Source organism: Mandrillus leucophaeus, unplaced genomic scaffold (assembly GCF_000951045.1).
Source record: "Mandrillus leucophaeus isolate KB7577 unplaced genomic scaffold, Mleu.le_1.0 Scaffold279, whole genome shotgun sequence".
Lineage (NCBI taxonomy): Eukaryota > Metazoa > Chordata > Mammalia > Primates > Cercopithecidae > Mandrillus > Mandrillus leucophaeus.
This window is the reverse complement of record NW_012102909.1, coordinates 2,489,516-2,509,556: the sequence shown is the minus strand read 5'-3', so window position 1 is coordinate 2,509,556 and position 20,041 is coordinate 2,489,516. Positions and strand designations below refer to the sequence as shown.

The 20,041-nt window shown below is 42.3% G+C and overlaps 1 protein-coding gene across 3 annotated transcripts in view; it reads right to left on the bottom strand.

The window, feature by feature from the left end:
- Positions 1-2,838: 2,838 nt before the first annotated feature.
- The window catches only part of MXD1 (MAX dimerization protein 1), a 28,048-nt gene continuing 10,845 nt past the window's right edge, over positions 2,839-20,041 (bottom strand). For 2 of the 3 annotated variants that reach the window (XM_011985019.1, XM_011985021.1), the window contains 3 exons: positions 10,280-10,394; positions 8,396-8,555; positions 2,839-7,692 (listed from right to left, as the gene is read on the bottom strand). In XM_011985019.1, the coding sequence (XP_011840409.1) occupies positions 7,505-7,692; positions 8,396-8,555; positions 10,280-10,394 (463 nt within the window). In that variant the 3' untranslated portion in view covers positions 2,839-7,504. The remainder of the gene's footprint in view (positions 7,693-8,395; positions 8,556-10,279; positions 10,395-20,041) is intronic. The other variant, XM_011985020.1, reaches the window with a different exon arrangement.

Genomic DNA, 20,041 nt, shown 5'->3' with positions numbered 1-20,041 from the left:
CTTGGCCTCTGTGCTGGCTCTTCCTGTGGTCATCCCTTTGGATGAGACGGTTTGCCTGGCCCATTAAATCCTTAGCCTGTCTTCACCAGACACGCAGCCTTCACCCACAGCCCGGGAGGCTCCCGGAAGCTTCAGCCAGTTAGAGCCTGCCCTGCTGTCTTCCTGAAAGGGGGTTAGTCACTCTGTCCCAGCATAAAGCTTCCCTTTCCTCTGGGCAACATATTCAACCCAGGTAGCAGCCAGCAGCCACATCTACCTCATCCAGTCCCACAAAGAAACTCTCAGAGGCAATGACTCCAGAATTCTGCATGGAACAGAGTGGGAGGGAGCTGCCTTGCCACCCCGTTTGGCCTGAGCCCTGAGCAATACTACCTGCAGAGACCCCGCCTGTAGGGCCCTTGGCCACTGGAAGCCAAATGTCCTTTCCTTTTATATGTATTTTTAAATAATTCCAACTTTTGTTTTAGATTCGGGGGTGTATGTGCAGGTTACAAGGGTTTGTTTTTTTAGTTTTAGTTTTTTGAGACAGGGTCTCGCTCTGTCACCCAGGCTGAAGTGCAGTGGTACAATCATAGCTCACAGGAGCCTTCACCTCCTGGGCTCCCATCCTCCCATCTCAGCCTCCAGAGTAGCTGGGACTACAGGCCTAAGTGTCCTTTATTGATGGGAAGGCCTAAGTGGGCAATGGGCCTTCCATAGTCTCTTGGCAGAGAGCCTTGGTGTGGCCCTCCTCATCTAGGTCATAGTGACATAGAAGAGGCAGGTCAAAACTGCACTGGGTAATGGAGACTCCAAGGCTTAAGTAGAAGTTGTGTATGGTAAATACTGGTTGCATAAATAAGCGATGTCACAGGGTTCGCCACCAAGAAGACATGGGATAGAGTGTCTTCCTCTGAGAGCATGCTGGTTTATTCCCACCAGATCCCCAGGAGGATCAGTAGTAGGGGGTCCTTCTTCACCACAGGCACAGAGGGAAGTTAAGTTTGAGAGGAGAGCCATGCCTTAGTAATTGTATTGTGAATTCCCAGTTTTCTGCTCCTCTGTCTGGAATCTAAGGTCCCCCCCATAGAAAATAGGTAGCCTCGTTCAAAGGCTTAAACAGGAAAAGATGCTGTATATGGAAGACTGATGACAATGTGGCACAGCTCTTGTAAAAATTGGGGCAAGGGAGTATGGGACTCAGCAGCCAGGCTGCTGACGCTTCCAATCCCACCCCTCACAAGCTCTGTGGGCTTGGGGCAAAATGCCTCACTTCTCTCTCCCTCAGCTTCCTCACCTGTAAAGTTTGGATAATGCTAGCACTCCCCTCCCAGGGCCAATGTGAAGGTTCACAGAGGCCCTGCAGTGGCGCACTCAGCCCTTAGTCAGCACTCAGTAAATGTGGGTTGACCCTCATTATGACATGGGCCCATACAGCATTATAACAAGTGATATTTTTTCATCCAGCTACTGTGAACAAGTCAGGAAACTTCGGAAATAAGATTTGTCATCTTGTGGGGGAGGCTATTTTATGTGAAAGCTGTCTTTCTAATTATCCACAGTTCAGAGCTTCCTCTCCACAACCACAGTAAACCAGGAATCCTGATGCTGTAGAGAACGTAGCTTTTGTTGAGGTTGTGACCAATGCACAATGGGGTTGGGTTCCATTTGGAGCTCGTCCACGGTGATGGATCCTAGAATCACACATCCTAAAAGGACCCAGCTGCCACCCCTACCCTTTGGAGAAAGCAGACAAGGCAGGCCACTTGCCAAAGTAGCAGTACCAGAAAGTTCCTTTTTCATCAGCCCTGCAGGCACAATGCCAATGTAGTTAACTTATAGGGCACCATAAAAAACTTTCAAAAATTTTAGGTGGTTTTTAGAATAAGAAGACATTGGTCAACAAGGAGAAAGACAACTTTTTCCTTCCTCTTGACTCTGAAAAAGTGCTCTCCTGGTGTAACAAAAACAGGAAGACACACTGCACTTGGCGAACTTGCCCAGACGAGGACTTGAGCACCAGTGAGACTCACGCTGGAAAGGTGGCAGCATGAGGCAGGGCGTTTGTGTGCTGTTCTTAGATGTGTCCTCACCTTTAGGACACAGCCTGATACAGAGCGGGTGCTCAAGCCGTATTTGTTCAGTGAATGAATAAATGTATACTAACCAAATGGGTTAGTATGTAAAAGAATGGACATCTTCAGCCAATGCCTCTCTCCTCTCAGTGAGTTGTGCAATCCACGAGGTCTTTCCTTCCACGTGCCCCAGCCTCCAGGCCACACCGCAGCCCCACGAAGCTCTGCCCTGCCTAAGCACCTGCCTCAACTGCCCTGGATGTTCTCCTTCCCAGTAATGCTCCTTTCCCAGCAAACACTCACTCTTCCTCCAGGGCCTAGCTCGAATGCACCAACTCTGACTTCTCATGGAACTTTACCGTACAACTTTATTCCACAACTAATTACACCGCATTAAATTGTGTGCATATCTTTCCCAGGCTACAGGCTGCTCGAAAGACACGGAAGTCTTGGCAGTGCTTACAGTCCCAGTGCACTGCCTGCATCATCAGAGACACCCAAGACAAAGGACAAGTCAGCCAAGAGCGAGTGAACCAGCAGGTGAAACCAGTAGGTGGGATGATGGGGCAGTGGAGAGGGTGGGACTGTGGCTAATTCTGATCAACAAATGGGCTCAACTGGAGCTACACAATCTCAATCCTCATCACAGGCTCCAAGGGCTGAAACCTTTTAGCTAGTGATGTTTCCCTTAAATAAAAAGAAAAAAAGAAATCTGATGAACGCAGTTGTGCAAGGACAACCATGAAAGGGTAAACTGGGATACAAAACATCAGAAAGACCACAATTTCTTTAATAATGAAATAATTTATTATTTGTTAACGGTTGAACAATACAGTTTACATATACACAGCAAAGATTCTCTAAAACATGTAGTTTCTAAAAATGCATGTGCTAACTGTAGTAAAAAGCACCATTCTCTATGGTCTTGACACAGGATTTACATTGGCGTCATATTTACATAAAGAAACATCTGGAAACAGAATAGCATACCCTTTCATCTGCTGCTCCCCTGTCAGGCTGTATGTAGCATTAGGAAGATGGCCCCCCCAAAATGATGGTTAACAGCAATATTCCAAGAGCACCAGTTCTAGGGATGGGGGTAAAGGCAAGTTTGGTTGTCAGGTAAAAGCTAAAATGAAGTATGCTCCCTCAACTTGCCACCCCCCCAGAGAGAAGAAATCAAAATGTAAAAATCTGGATAAATCTTAAAATCGGGTGCCTTATGATTTCTCACTTTATGATTTTGAGAAAAGGTCAGATACTCAATCTCTTCAGCCATTCAATAGCTGAATCTAGCAGTGCCTGTCAATTTCTTCTTTCAGAAGAATCTGAGAAAAATCATCCATGTAATATTGATAATGAAAAAAATCATGATAAATCACCTATTGCACACCCCACCCTCTAACCCAGTTATCTTTGAAAGCAAAGCATCCTACAGTCTATAGACATCAGAGGATATAGAATGAGAAAACCACCTCATCGAAAAGGGCCTTTGGGTTGTCTTCAACCAGGAAGAGTTTTTAAATAGGAGTAGCCAGCTACTAGACACGCTAAACACGCTGCACTGGAGTCAAACATAGAAAAAGAATAGATTGACGTGCAGGAAATCGCGTTTAGCCTTTTACTACCTGATGTTCAACACTCAGGGAAGGCAAAGAGGTGCAGACAAACTTGGGGAAACAAAGAAGAAACAGAAAAGACCAGGATTTTAAAGTCTCTTGTGTGGTTCATGAAAAAATAAAAAATAAAAAAAGACCAAGACTTGGGGGAAGAAGTAGACTGTAAAGGACAATGATAGTGGTATTCTTGCCAATACAGTGTGGTATAAAAACCTAAATAATAATGTGTGTGTGTGTGTGTGTGTATAGACACTTTTCAAAAATAAGTTCTCTCTTGAAAGGATGGGGAAGAGGCAAGAAGAAATAAGCCCACAAAATCCATTCTCAAGCTCTAAGATATTGCTAGACGGTTATTTTGAGCATCACAATCCTACCTAGTTTACACTTTTTTCTTTTTTCTTAGCCCCCAGGATTTGCTCTTGGCCACTTTGGGGATGCAGAAGAGAGGCCCACAGGAAAACTAGGTCGAGGCCCCTTTGTTGCTTTTGAAAAAGTAGAGGTTAAAGGAAAATGCCCACCTTAAAAATAAACAAAACAAAAAAACACTCAAGTGGCCAACTGCAGGATGAGGGCCTACTTCATGTTCAGTTCTGAATCAACACTGAAATTATTTTCATCTTGGGTTGACTGGGAAAATCTAGGTCCTGCCTAAAAATGTGATGCATTTGGAATCACTAAACTAGCATTAGGTGTGTGACTACAGAAAGGAGCCAGCAGTTGCTATCAGCACCTTGAAGAATTCAAGATCTCTGCTTAGCAAAAGAAAACCAAAATAAAGACACCCTGGGTGCTCGGCCCACCATTCAAAGCCAACAGGGGATGGAAAGCTATGTTTTCAGGATGTTACAGAAGCACACATATATATTTTCTCACTGAATGAAATTAAATTAGACTGCATACTCTTATTTTTCCCACTTGCACTATGATGGTATCAATAAGAGTGCAGTTTAGATTTTTTTAGTTTTTTAAAATCAACTTTCACATAAAAATATGCATGTGCCTATATTTATACACGTCTATATTTACGTACAATTGTCAAAGTCTTAAAGGCTGGGGTTTATATCTTTGCCCATCCCCTCCCAACCCCAAATCCCTACTAGAAAGGTTTTCATCTTGCTTAAAAAGACAAAACAACTAAAAAGACTATAGCTCTTAGCAGTCAGGCTGGTGGATCAGTGAATGAGAGAGGATAGACTGGCAAACCAGGGCTGCTGGTCAGCAGCGGGGGCGGAGGATGGGGTCAGGGGATTAGCTGCCTTGGGCTGAGTTTGCTGGTCCTGAAGATTACAGTTTTGGTTAGAGAGAGAAGCCTGTCTAGCATGCTGACTCGGTCTACCTCGAGTTTTGAAAGTAATGTCTAACCCTGCTGTCAGTTTATCACAAGTGCATTAAAAATATAGAGATCTATCAAGTTCCACATTTATATGCAATCAAATTGAAAAGGACCAGACAAACAGTGCAAAGGTCAAATAATTACTGTTTTATATTGGGACAGTACATTTCAGATTTCAACCAAAAGACAAAAATGCAGTTTAACTCAAAGGCACAACAATTGAAACACAGAAAATAATGGCATCTCTTGGATGCCTTATTTCTAAATTAAACAAAGAAGTACACAAATTTTGTTCCCTTCCCTCCCCCAGTGCAAGCCCACAAGCTTTTTCCAAAGTCTTGAGCTTTCGATGCTGTCCCGCATCGTGGACTTGTGAGGCGCTTGGATGTAGCAATGAAACAAAATGCTTGAGAGGTCTAGTGAATGGCATTCAAAAGGGACCTCAAAGTGCAGACATATCTTTTTCAAACATGTTACAGGCTGAGCTGGCTCTGTGAACACCATCACTCTGCTTAAAATCCAGGAAGCAGGCTTTAAAAATGCAAAAGGCATACAAGTTGTATTTCAGTGCAAATCTTTAGCTGGTTGTTGGAAAAGATTCCAAAAATTAAAAAAAAAAAAAAAAAAAAAAAAAATCCTTTGTGTCACCTGCCCCTCCCCCCAGCCAAAGCTGAAATGAAGAAAAAACAAAGACAGAAGAATTACAGATGACTTTGGAATCATTTAAGAATCCACTACTTCCAATTAGAACATTTAGAAAAATACATTAAAGAATCATTTTTTAAAACACATAAAAGTAATCTTGCTTTTTGAGATTGCTCTTCGGGCATAGAATGAGCTTCCGTGGGGAGTGCGTTTGAACTTTGACCTTAGCTGTGTGCGAGGTGCAGACGCTGGGGGAGCTTCAGGCTGTGGTGTGCGAGTGACCGCAGGCCAGCAGGCGTGCGGGGGGAGGTGGCTGCCCGCTGCCGAGTCAGCCATTGAGCCCTTAGGTCGCAGTGCGTCCATGGATTTTAGGAATGTTCTCATCACTTTGTGACACACTCTGCTTCAGCATCACAGATTTTACAAATGGTTCAAATTCAATGAAAAAGATTCGCCGGAGGCTGAAAACATCAAGACCTCAAAAATATGAATGCAAAAATATTCAGGGGAATGAACTAATTTTGTAGATACCTACATACAAAGTTTCTAGAACATCTATAAAAGCACAAAGTCATAAGAATTTTTTTTCCATTACATTAGTTTATATAAAATGAATAAATAGTATTTATAGATTTAATGTGTCTTATGTACATATACATGTGCTCTGTTTTAGCTTAAATAAAAATGCTACAAAGTTGGAGACCACTTAAGGGAGAAATCATAACCAAAAAGAAAAATCAGCCTTTTAAACTATCAACCCAAAAGCCTCCATAAAGAAGTTTCTGGGTGTGTCCAAAAATAATCAATAAGGAGAGGAGTTCTAGTAACGGTGTACCATCCCCTCCTGTTCACCTGCAACAGAGTAGAAACGTGGACTTTTTCTTTCACTGAAAATGGCTACTAGCGCTGCTAGTGCCACAGCTCAGTTATTGCTGAAAGTTCAATAGGAAAATAGATTATAATTGGACCAAATGTCACTTATTTGGGGGGAAAAAAAGGATAATCACTTTGTGTTAAGTGGGAAATGGAGATCTCATTTATCTCTGAGGTAGGAAAAAAAAATGTTCCAGAGACAAGTAGCATTAACAAAGTTGGAGGGGAGAATGTGCCTCGAGATAGCAGAACACAACGAGGTCCCAAGAACATCGCACAAAAATAGATTGTACCGTTTTGTTTGTGAGAACAAACAATTTGGAACTTTGATGAGCTGTGCAACCCCAAAGACACACTATCAAGGTGTCCATTTTAAAGTGAGAAATACTGGTCCCATCCACACGCGGTGCGTCGGGGGAATGAGCATGCGCAGTGTGAAGGGCGTGTTTTCTAGAGGTATTCCTGACTTCCTCACTGGTGGTGAGGTCCATGGTTAAGTGCTCTTAAATGCCGCTTTCAAAGCTTACTTTGGAGTTCTGAGATCAGGATCTCAATTTCAAAAGTTTGTTTCCTTCAGTTTCCTAAGTACAAGACACACTTGGACGTTCCTCCTAGGCAAGTAACATAGTAAGCCAGAAAACTGGAAGAAAGGTCTGGGAGAGGACACGAGGAGAGCAAAGAGGGGGGCTGCTGAGATGTGGACATTGCTTACTCGGTCTAAGAATTCTTGGATGCTTCAAATTGATTGGAATGTATAGTCTCTCAGAGACAAATTTTTATGGCGAGTAAAAGAGAAGCTAGTGGATGCAATCAGAAACCCACAATCCTAAGCACTTCCTTGAAAACAGTTACAAAGCTGATTTTGGTCAAGGTGGGACACTGAAGTTTACGTGCAAGGGAGTTGTGGGCAGGTCCAATACGTTACCTAATCAGAACCAACAGGGAGAACCTTCAAGGAGGCAGCCGCAGTGCCCATTCTCTTAGAGACCAAGACATGCCTTGTGACTGTCCTGCAGCTTTATTCTCTTGATGCTGGCGCTGGAATAGCCCTCGTCACTGCCGAGGCTCTGCATGCTGCCCCGCTCGTCAGAGTCGCTCACGCTGCTGCTGCTCCAGTCCAGATCACCCGTGAGATAGTCCGTGCTCTCCACGTCAACGTCGATTTCTTCTGCAGGGAGGACAAGAGAGAAGAACACTGATGAAAGCGCTCTGCAGAAAACTCAGGTGCAGTGGCTCATGCTTGTAATCCCAGCACTTTGGGAGGTTGAGGCGGGTGGATCACTTGAGGTTAGGAGTTTGAGACCAGCTGGGCCAACATAGTGAAACCCTGTTTCTACTAATACAAAAGTTTGGCCGGGCGTGATGGCTCACGCCTGTAATCCCAGCACTTTGGGAGGCCAAGGTGGGTGGATTACTTGAGGTCATGAGTTTGAGACCAGCCTGGCCAACATGGTGAAACCTCATCTCTACAAAAATACAAAAATTAGCCAGGCATTGTGGTGTGTGCCTGTAATCCCAGCTGCTTGGGAGGCTGAGGCAGTGGAATCACTTGAACCCGGGAGGCAGAGGTTGCAGTGAGCCAAGATCACACCACTGCATTCCAGCCTGGGTGACAGAGCAAGATTCTGTCTCAAAACAAAACAAAACAAACTCAGGCTGAAAACCAACCCCAATCAAACCCTTCTGTGGGTTGTCACCTAACTGTTAGCAGGGAGGAGGAACCTGTCACTGCAGGTCACACTGTTTGACTTCTCTACATCACACCCAATGTCTTAGTTCTTCTTACACTCCCCTCCTGTCTGCAGCACTGAACCCCTGCTCTGGAAGTGGGAGAGGACAAGGGAGACAGGAGGAGAGTGAGAGGGGCTCACCCCTGTCGGAGTCGGAGCGCTCCGAGGAGACGGTGGAGCCAATGCTGTCCATCCGGATCCTCTCAATGCCCAGTTTCTCCAGCTGCCTCTTCAGGTGTCGCTGTTCTCGCTGAAGCTGGTCTATTTGGTGAACGGCTTTTCTGTCACAATCTTCAAGTTTCTGCAAGTCAAAGGGGTAGTTGTTGGGCCCCACAGGGAGATTTCTAAATGGTCAATGCCTCCCGCGTCTTCCTTTCTAGCAGTAGAATGCGCCAAACTTCCTCAGACGCCTTCTGGTGCCACTCGTCAAGCTTCTCCCTGAGACAGAAGTCGACTGGCCAGTGACTCCTGGCTTCGTCTGACTCTTCAGCATCGCCAGTGCTGGGGGTACTTGTCCTGTCACAGGGATTCTGGGGGAGAGCTCTCACATGGTGGCACCCTGGTAGCCCTCAGTTTTAGTATCAAAAAGACTGCAGGCAGCAGCCCCCAACCTGATCTCCCTTGTTTGCAGCGATCCCCTGAACACCTGATCTCTGAACTAGAAAACTGCACGTGACGGGAGCTTAAGAAACATGCTTCCATTTAAAACTATGTTTATTCAAGTACATGTCCCAATTACATAAGCACTTTTTTGTGTCATGCCAAATCTCAATTAACTTCTGTTTGTTAGCAGGAAATAATAGTCCCTTTTGATGTCCTGATTCTAATTTGTCCAACAGAAGAGTTTAGAAAACACATTTCCATATAATACTCATTTTTACAAATCTGCCCCCTAGCTTCTCATATTCTTCAGATAATTAAGAAGATTGTTTAATTGTAGCTGTTTTGCTTTAAATAGAGGTTTTCTCCCAGAATTGTCATGAATGTAGGCTACTAACCATAATTAAAGTAACATTTGTCCAACTATAATATGATTATACGAACATGCTAAACAGGGATTTTGGCTCTGCAGACTTTGAATCCAACTCCCCTTACCCTTTGCTATTCAGGCAGCATAGAGAGTGTCAACTCTGTGCCCAACACCCTGGGAGGTGCTGGGGCTGCGAGGTGAGCACAAAGACCTAGTCCCCTGCCTCGTGGAGCGTACAGTCTAAGGACTGAGACAACCCAGTGGTCACACAAACCACTGTCAAATGTCAGTTATGACAGGGCTAAGAGATACCCAGTGCCTGGACCACCTGTCACAGGAAGGAGGTCACTGAGTCGGGAAAGTCAGCGAAGGATTCTCTGAGCTAGAGAGACTTGCACTGTGATCTGAAGAGTAAGTAGAAGGGAACAGCATGGACAAAGGCCCTAAAGTAAGACAATACGACAGTGCCAGGGACTGGAGGAAGAGCTGGAGAAAGGGGACTTGGGGAACAAGATGGTGCTGCAGAGGCAGGTGAGGACCAGGCAAGGCAGAGCCTGGGGCAGGCCAGGTGACAGAGCTTGTCCTGAGCCACAGAAGAATTTTAAACAAGGTCACATGTTGATTTGCACCTTGAAAGGACTGTTCTCAGGAAGCATGGAAAGCAGATGGGAGGGACCCAGAGGGATACAAGGAGACCTCTGAGGATTTTATTGCAGTAGACAGTGGGGATGAAGATGGAAGTAGACCAGGTTGTAAAATATTTAGGCCTTGGAGATGGCCTAGATATATACGGTTAAGGAGCAGGAGCTATCAAGGACTCCTGAGTTTCGGGCTTGTACAACTGGATGGAGAGTTGGATGGACCATTTAACCTCTGGTGCATGGGAGTGAGAAACACTCAGCTAGGTTTTTAATATGTTGCATTTGAGGTACCTGTGATTCGTCCAATAGCCAGACTGGAGGAGTTCTGGGGAGAGGACTGTCCTGGAGATATAACAACAGACAAACCCTCACTGAACAGGTAAGGATAAAGCAGCATCCCAACAATACACTTACCTTTATGTGCAATTTGGCTTTTGTTAATAAACTCAACGTAGTGTGTCGACTTGATTCGGGTCCAAGTGGCACCAGCCCCTTCAGCTTCTCCAGGCACAAGCGAAGATGAGCCCGTCTATGAAAACAAGACCACGGCAGCACTTGAGATTTCACAGTGGGCCAGAAGCACCCCAGGCAGAATGAGTTCTAAAAGAGTGTGAAGTTGCTCAGCCCTTGCTATGGCAAATGCTACCAATGACCTCTTGCTGAATAAACATATTTTGAACCAGACAATTCTGGTGAAAACCAATGAGAAGCAAAATCCAAGGTTTTCAAAGCTAAGTCTGTTGATAATACAAGCGTTGGGGTAGGGAATAATATCTGCTATTATATGGTCATTCACATATGTAAATACTATATACAGCAATGATCCCTGATTCACGATGGTTCAATTTACAATTTTTTAAAATTTATAATGAGTTTATTGAAGTATTAAATGCATATTAGACTTGGGATGTTTTTTATTTATGATGGGCTTTTTGAGACATAACCCCATCATAAGTCAAGGAGCATATATATCTGTGGCGTTATTTGTTGAAGCTTTATTTGTAATAGCAAAGATTGAAACAACCCAAATGACCAGCCAGGAGGGAACTGGTTAAATAAATTATGCTACATCCACACCATGGAGTACTATGTAGCTATCAAAAAGAATGAGAATGTGCTTTATGTCCTATTAGGAAAGATTTTCCAGATATATTGTGAAGTGGAGAAAAGCAAGATTCCAAACTGTAAGTATACCATGCTACCTTAAAGGCGGAGGAAAACAAGAATCTATATTCATGTTTTCTTGTATGTAGACAAACTCTGGAACGACACATAAGAAACTGGCTAGGCAGGGAGAAGGCAAGGAACAGTCAGACAGAGATAAGGAAGGAAGCGAGGGGGGTTTTTACTGAGTCATTTTGTATACTTTTTGTTCTTGGAGTATGTCAGACCGATACAATGGCACGGAGTGGGAGAGGGAAAAGAGCTAGATGAAGAAGCAGACATGGCAACTGACTGAAGAGAGAGCACAAGAGTTGCTCCAATTTAGAAATTTACATTTCCTTGAAATGGTTTGTGCTTTATTCTAGAACCTGGAAGATTCTGTGAATGTAAGAAACAGCTGAGATTTGGGGTTTTTGCTTAAGCTTACCACCTCCTTAAAGCCTTCCCAAGCCATCCTAGCTCACAGTGATTCCTCTATTTTCTCAGCATCACTTGTTTATACTATTCATTGGGAAGTTCACTGTACTGCCTGAATTGTTTTGTAATTGTTACTTAACGATTCACTGCAGTCTCCTTAGAAAGTCAGGACTGTAGCTTAATCATTGCTGTGCTGCCACAGTGCCTCAAACACATACGTGCTTAATAAGTGTTTGCTGAAAGGATTATGTCATCTATTCAACTAGACTTTAAGCTTCTAGAGGACAGAGTCCATCTCTACTGCATCTTTGCACCATCAGCAGTGCTCAGAGTCTTCAGGTTTTAGATAACATTCATTGCCCACACACAACCTACTTGGAGCAGAGCTTCCTGGAGTCTAGGAGGCTACCCTCCAGCTGAATTGGGAAACAATGCAATGCCTTATAGGCTTGCCGTTTTTCCTCTTAAGAATTGTACTGGTATAGCAAAAGTTGAAATGTAGACCAAAAAAAGGAAATGGCTTCAGAAAGCTATAGGACAGGTGAATATGCATGATATTAATGTAAGAAGTCAATTCACACTCTCTAGGGAGACTTCAGGATGTTCCCCCAAGGCAGGTCTAGTAAGCGAGGCATCAGACTTCCTTCCTTCTGAGCCTCCTGCCTCCTCTAGGTCATGAGGAAGTAGTCCTGAACTCTCCAAGGGCACTCTAAGGTTTGGCAAGCTTGGGGAGTACAGCATTCCTTTCTGAGCTAGGAAGAGGTAATGGGACACGGGTTTTACTATTTTGTAAGTCTTTCACTTGTTCTGAAAACCTGTCCATGTGGCAGAGTCATAGCAAAGACTCACCTTACAGGTTTGCTCCTCCCACTACTGCAACGGGTGGGGACGGGGAGGGGAAGGGAAGAAAACTTGTATGTAAAACATACTTGTTAATCTTGGATAATATTCTTCAACAAGAGCCATGAAAATAGATGTTATTAGAAACACTATGAGAAAGTATAATTTATACATTTATAAATTTGTCTAATTTATTTCTTGTCATAAAACTTATAGACTAATTTTCTTTTTCTTTTTCTATTTTTGAGATGCAGTTCTCGCTATTGTTGCCCAGGCTGGAGTACAATGGCGTGATCTCAGCTCACGGCAACCTCTGCCTCCCAGGCTCAACAGATTCTCCTGCCTCAGCCTCCTGAGTAGCTGGGATTACAGGTGCCGGCCACCACGTCCGGCTAATTTTTGTATTTTTAGTAGAGATGGGGTTTCACCATGTTGGCCAGGCTGGTGTTGAACTCCTGGCCTCAAGCGATCCACCTGCCTCAGCCTCCCAAAGTGCTGGGATTACAGGTGTGAGCTAATTTTCGAATTAGAAGAAAAAGTTCAAAAATTAAAATTATATTTGGATATTTTTCAGTCAGCTTGTTATTTGCAAAGACTGCATGATTCAGTCTGCATGATTGTCATATTAGTACTTTTATGATGTTGGTTTATATGCAGATATGAGTGTGTGAATTTTTTTAGGAAGTTTGTCCACTGATAAAAATATAATAAAGTCATCTTTTGAAGCATTGTCATTTCTAGCCTTATAGGAGTCTTGCCCAGAAAGTGCAATTTTCACTACCTAAATGTGGGTTTCCAAAGAACACTCCTAGTTGTGAAACTAGAAATAAGCCATTTGACTAATTCCAGCTGAGGCTAATACTTGTTCATTCAGTGTTTTCTGGCCTAGTTCTACAAAAATAGGACCAGAATTCTTTCTGGATTTTTGCAGAGACCCAAAGCCACCTCTGTCTTTGGCAGGGTCTGCCTTGGCCTTCTCTGGCGCCTCACAGCTGCAGCCTGATGGCTGCCCCCTGCCCACATGCCACTGCCTGCAGCCATCCCCACACTGGTGCCCGGGCCAACCACAGGAGAGCAATGAAATATATTAAGTAGACTCAGTTCCATCATATAGTAGTGAAATCCAATCTCTCAACCAAAAAAAGCAAACAGACCCCTCTGTTACGTACAGCTCCTACCAAGGCTCTCCAACCCTGACACACACACAGACACATAAACAGACACACATACACACACACAAACTCCTGGGATCTAGAATCCCTCTGCCAGCCCTGAGTACCCACGGAGCTCCCAGATCCAAAACAAGCAGAACCACCACCCATCTCAGCATTCTCTTCTCAGTTCTGACTACTTCCCTGCCCTGCTGTCCCATTTTAAACCAGGTCAAACTCCTGTTTGGGGAACTAGCAGGGGTTTTGCCATATATCCTCAACAGGAAGCCACCCGACACCTCAATCTGACCCCTGCAGTTGGCTCTCCTCCCATCACATCTTCTTCAGACAGTCTTCGCTCTGTTGCCAAGAGCTACCTCCCAGCTTCCTGGCTGCCTCTTCCTTTAGCACTGATCCACACTGCTTTGTACTTAGGTCATGAACTTTAACAAACTTCACCTTCTGACTCTTCAGAAATATAACTTTAATTATTCTGAATAGGCTGATATACCTTTGGTCTACAGCGGCATAAAGAAACCAATCTTTGAACTATAATAAGTCATGCTCCCAAGCAAGTATGGCCTATAACTAGTAATGACGAATTTAGGTACAACTATAGATTCTCTTCAGTAAGTTTTAAGTATCCCAAATTTTATTGATTTTTATTTTAAATTTTTAGAAAATATTCTGAGTCTTTCAGTCACTATGCAACCAAACATTAATGCAGTGATTAAGAGTAAATGCCTGGAGAAATGTGGTACATATACATAATGGAGCAATATTCAGCCATAAAAAGAATGGGATCCTGTCATTTGCAACAACATGGCTGGAATTGGAGATCATTAGGTTAAGTGAAATAAGCCAGGCACAGAAAGACAAACATTGCTTATTCTCACTTATTTGTTGGACGTAAAAATCAAAGCAATTGAACTCACAGACATAGAGAGTAGGAGGGTTACCAGAGGCTGGGAAAGGTGGTGGCGGTGGGGAGGAGATGGGGATGGTTAATGGGTTTAAAAAAAAAATAGCTTGAAAGAATGAATAACACCTAGTATTTGATAGCACAACAGGGTAACTATAGTCAAAATAATTTAATTGTATATTTTTAAATAACTGGAAGAGTAGAACTGGATGGTTTGTAACACAAAGGATAAATGCTTGAGGGGATGAACACCACATTTTACGTGATGTGGTTATTATGCATTGCATGCCTGTATCAAACACCTCATGCACCCCATAAATATACACACCTACCACATGGCCACAAAAATTAAAAATTAGTATTAAAAAAACAGTAAATGTTTGAGATCCTGGCTCTGCCACTTGCTCCCTGTGTGACCTTGAGCAAATTACTTAACTCTGTGTAGCCTCAGTTTTCTTATTAGTAGAAAGAGGGTGACAAGTGCCTGCCTGGGAGGGCTGCCATGGGTACTGACTGAGACAAGGTATGGAAGCCCCTGGGTCAGGGTCTGACAGGGAGTACTCTGTATGTGGTAGCAGTTATCCTTTCAATCCTAGCTTCCTCTGTAGAAGGAGATTTACTGTGAGCAAACACAGATAATAATGGCCCTATAATATTCCTTTTACAATCAATAGGAACTAAAAAATGTCTCACTAGGCAGACAGAGGCTATCTGGCAAAATCCATTTTTCTGAACACTTCCTTGAAGAAAATGGACATCTTTTGTCATTAAAATAATTAATGGAAAATCTAATCCATTTTCTGTGGAAACACAGAAAATGCTTATGCTAAAGGTACTATTTCTTTACATTTACAAAATTAGCAAGGGTTTTATAAAGCCAATGAATGCAAAATAAAAGATTCCTTTATTTCCCATTCACATCATGGAGAGGCAGGGGTAGAAAGGATTCCACGGTTGGGAGAGAGGCAGCTGCCTCACTTCTGCTTGCTGCAGGAGCAAGCATTCTGAAGAGCCTGGGCCTGCCTCCTTGACCTCTACTGCAAGGGCCAAAGGAAAATAAAAATAAAGGGAAATACGTATTGACTTGCGAAGTCCAAGCACACAGATCTTAAAATATCTCACGTGCAATAGCAAGAAGAAAGTATAACATACTGGGGAGCAAATTTAAAACAGATTGGGAAGGATCTATGGGAAGAAAACTATAAAACTTTCTGTCGAAAGACAAAGAATATTTGAGTAAATGAAAAAAATAGCAGATTCCTGGATATGAACCCTCCAAACAAAAAATGTCAATGTTTCTCAAGTTTGTTTACAAATTTAACACAATTCCAAGAAAAAAACTCCCAACAGTGTTCTTTTTAATGCTGGGACTACACTTCATCTAGAAGAATAGATGTGTGAGACACTGCCAAAATTTTTGAAAAAGAAGAATAATGAGGAGGAATGTGCTGTACCAGATATTAAATTGTATTATAAAGCTTCAATAATTAAAAACAGTGTAGTACTAATACAGGAATAGGCAGACAAATCAAGTGAACAGGATAGAAATCCCCAGAAACAGACCTAAGAATAGATAGGAATTTAGCACATAAAGGAGATAATGCCACAAATCCTTGGGGAAAGAATGGATTACTCAGAAAATGGCAAGAGAGTGAGGAGGTTAACATCAAAATAAATTCCAAACAGATTAAAGATTTAAATATAAAATATATTCAGATACCACATATTTCTGTTGTTAGTCTTCCTTAACTCTTGCCAGCCATGAATTACGGAAAGTAAATATCCAAGTGAAGGAAGTTATTAATGAAGAAGGTGCCAAGCTGTTTGAGGCACCAGCTCCTACCAGAGCTTTGGCACTGATAGAAGGCACCTGGGCTAACCTGCGTGTCTCAGACAATTCTGACGGTAGCTCTTCACAGACCATGCTTCCTTGATTCTATCTATGAATCTCTCTCAGGCTAGTAGATCTGCAAATTGGGGAATAGATTCAACAGAGTAGGATTATTAGGCAGATGGTGCTATCTGTAGATAGTGTCTCCTGCACTTAATATACTATCCTTAAAGTTCTTTCTGACTTGAATGTAATCAAGACCAGAAGTGGTACCAAATGAGGGGTGTGTGGATATGTGTGTGTGTGTTTGAGGGAAGCACTGTTATCTGTGATTACTTCTCTTTATTGAAAGTGTAACAGGCTGGGCCGGGCGCGGTGGCTCATGCCTGTAATCCCATCACTTTGGAAGGCCGAGGTGGGTGGATCACTTGAGGCCAGGGGTTCGAGACCAGCCTGGGCAACATGGCAAAACCCCATTTCTACTAACAATACAAAAATTAGCCAGGTGTGGTGGTGCACATCTGTAATCCCAGCTACTTAGGAGGTTGAGGTACGAGAATCGTTTGAACCTGGGAGGCAGAGGTTGCAGTGAGCTGAGATTGTGCCACTGCACTCCAGCCTGGCGACAGAGCAAGACTCTGTCTCAAAAAGAGAAAAAAAAAAACTATTATGTTACGTTCTGCTGCTTTCTTAGGTCACAGGCTATATTTTCTTTTTTTTTTTTTTCCTGCATTGTCAACCAGGCTGGAGTGTACTGGTGCCATCACAGTTCACTGTAGCCTCAACTTCATAGACTCAAGCAATCCTCCCACCTCAGCCTCCTGAGTAGCTGGGACTACAGGTGCACGCCACCACGCCCAGCTAATTAATTAATTAATTTATTTTGGTACAGATGGGTCTCACTATGTCGCCCAGGCTGGTCCTGAATTCCTGGGCTCAACTGATCCTCCCACCTCGGCCTCCTAAAGTGTTGGGATTACAGGTGTGAGCCAGTGCCCCCAGCTAGTCTTGGGATACAATATTGAGTAAGATCAAGTCCCTACCTTTGAGGTAATTAAAATTTAGTTGGAGTGCTCAAACATGTAGATGAATTATTACAGAATGATTTGTAGGAGCTACATTCAAACCCTGACAGATATCAGCTCCCACCTAAAGTTATAGAATGGGCTCCCCTTTGTTCTTACCAAACACGTTCTTTCTTTTTCCTCACCCTCAAACATCCCATCTGACTTAACTTATTTCCAAGTTTTCATAGCCTATCATAACTTTCTTTTCCTTTCCAAATAGATCACCCTAAACAGGGTAGCCTATTTTGAGGTTTCACCATTTTATCACCTATCTCAGTGGGTGCACAGACTTACCCAATTAAATAGCATCTTAAATCCTATAAGATAATTGGAGGTTGAACAAAAATAATTTTAGATATGGGTATGTATGAGCTGTATAATAAGGAAAAGAAGGTATTTAGTATAAAGTAAGAAGGAGCAAGTCTTATTAATGGGACTTGTAAAATTAATCCCTTAAAGTGTCAAGGGTCACAAGAGATTCTGCATTGAGAACAAAGCCCTACTAGGTGAAGATGACAAGTCATGCTTTGAAAAGGGAAAAAATACTTTCCTTCTTTCTCTAAAATGATCCCTTTATAAACAATTGCCAAGTGCATCATTATTACCAACTTAATTGGAACCCTAAAAGGTTTTGAAGATTTCTCACAGTTGTGCTGATAAATCTTTGTAGAAAATACAAAGATATTAATATATTCAGTGAATAATACATAAATAGCAGTTCACAGTGGCTACATTTTGGAGAGATAAGATCACTTCTTTATTAAAGTATAAAATGCATAAGTACACCTCATTAATACTTCCTTTTTAGAGCCTAATTTTCAAATGCAACATATATATTATAATCATACTTGTTGGCTCTATCCCACTGTTTGACTATTAATGCCTATGACAAAAAGTCAGGGAGTAGCCCCAGAGTTCCAGGTAGGAGACTAGAAATTGGTCAAATGACCAGCGTGGGTCTCTCCTCCAAGTCTTGCCAAAGGCAGGTGTCATCTACTCAAGGGTTAGAGTACAAGAAAGACGATTCTTGTGGTACAAATGTGAGTTCTTCTCCAGACCATCAATATAGACTGGATTTATACACTGATCCCTGTGTCTCTCCTTCGTAATAACCTTACCCCATGTTGCAACAAACACGGACTTGTTACAACATCCCAGAGTGAAATCTGAATGTGGTCAAGAAAGTTCAGAAACAATAAGAGTGATGCAACACATACCACAACTCAGGCCCAGTGCAAAAGTCAGGCCCCAGCCCTTCCGATATAAGGGACTTGGTCATTCGAAAAATCAAAATCCAAAAGGAACAACTACAGGGACCTGTAATCAATTAGAATATTCTTCCAGAAGAGACCTGACTGAATTAGTTTCTCATGCCAGACCAGATGCCACTGAAATACTGTTTGATCAAATGGAAATAACAGCTTAGACTGGGCTGCGGAGTCTTCTCCATGGAGCCACACAGAAATCTTCTGTCACAGGATCAGAAGACTCTGGCAGAGGTAGTAGCTCCAGACCAGGCACCTAATTCCAGCAAGAGCTGCATATGCACCATTCCAGAAAAATAGATGTCTACTATTAAAGGAAATGCCAGAGCCATCTTTTGAAAAAAGAGTCTATTCTACCACCTGGCTCCTGACCTATTGGCTGTAGCTTACATGTGTTTGCTCAGTCTCCATTTGCTGAGGGGCTCATTGAAAGGCTTTATATTAAAGTGGAGGAATTCTCAGTTAAGAGAAAGATATAGCAGAATTATCATCAATAAAGGGTATATAACAACAAAATATTCAAATATTTTTATATTCCAACAATAATCAATTAGTTAACTAAAATGGGAAACCAATAGCAATCTAAAAATATACAAATCCAGGAATACCTTTTACAGGACATGTATAAGACCTGTGTGGAAAACTTCGCTACAAAACTTTGCTTAGAGACAGATCTGAATAAAGAGAGATCTCAATAAAGACACACACCAAATCCTGGATGAAAAGATCTAATATATAAGCATGAACTTTTCAAGGTCAATTTATATTGGAATTATGCAATGTTAATTTTTAAACTCCCAAAAGAAGTTAGGGGTTGGGGAATTCATAAAGTTTTTTTCAGGAAAAATAAACTGGTGAAAATAGATAAGACCATGGAAAAATAAAAAAAGGAGAATGCAAGGGGATGTATTGGCATAGAAAGAAGAGATGGATCAATGGACTGGAAGAATCAGTCTAGAAAGAGACCTAGCCATAAACAAAAACTAAGTATACACCAAAGGCAGCAACTTGAATCAGTGAGGGAAGACTGATTCTGTAAAGCTAAATGGCAAACTGGACAGTTATGTGATAGAAAAAGTGTCAGTATCTTTCATATATGTCCTTTATATTACTGAAACTTTTTAAAATAAAGATAAATTCTTCAGTAGAAAATTGGGCAAAGGCTATTGAATAGACAATTTGCACAAAGAGACGCACAGAGTCAAAGACATCAACACTGCTCAACTATGCTAGTAGTACAAGAAATGCAAATTAAAACAAGTTGCCCGTGCGGGTGTTTTTTATTTTTTACTTATCAAACTCATAAAGGTTTTAAGTTATAACATCAACTTGTGAAGTGTAGGGAAAATACTGCCTATAACCTGCCTGGTGGACAATCCAGCAATCCTAAAAACGTGCTCACCACCAATTCCACAGCTATAAATTTATCCTAAGGAAATAATTATGACGTTGGACAGAGATTTTTCTACAGGTGGTTTAAGAAAGCATTGTTTAGGTTCTGGGAAGAATCCAAACTAGG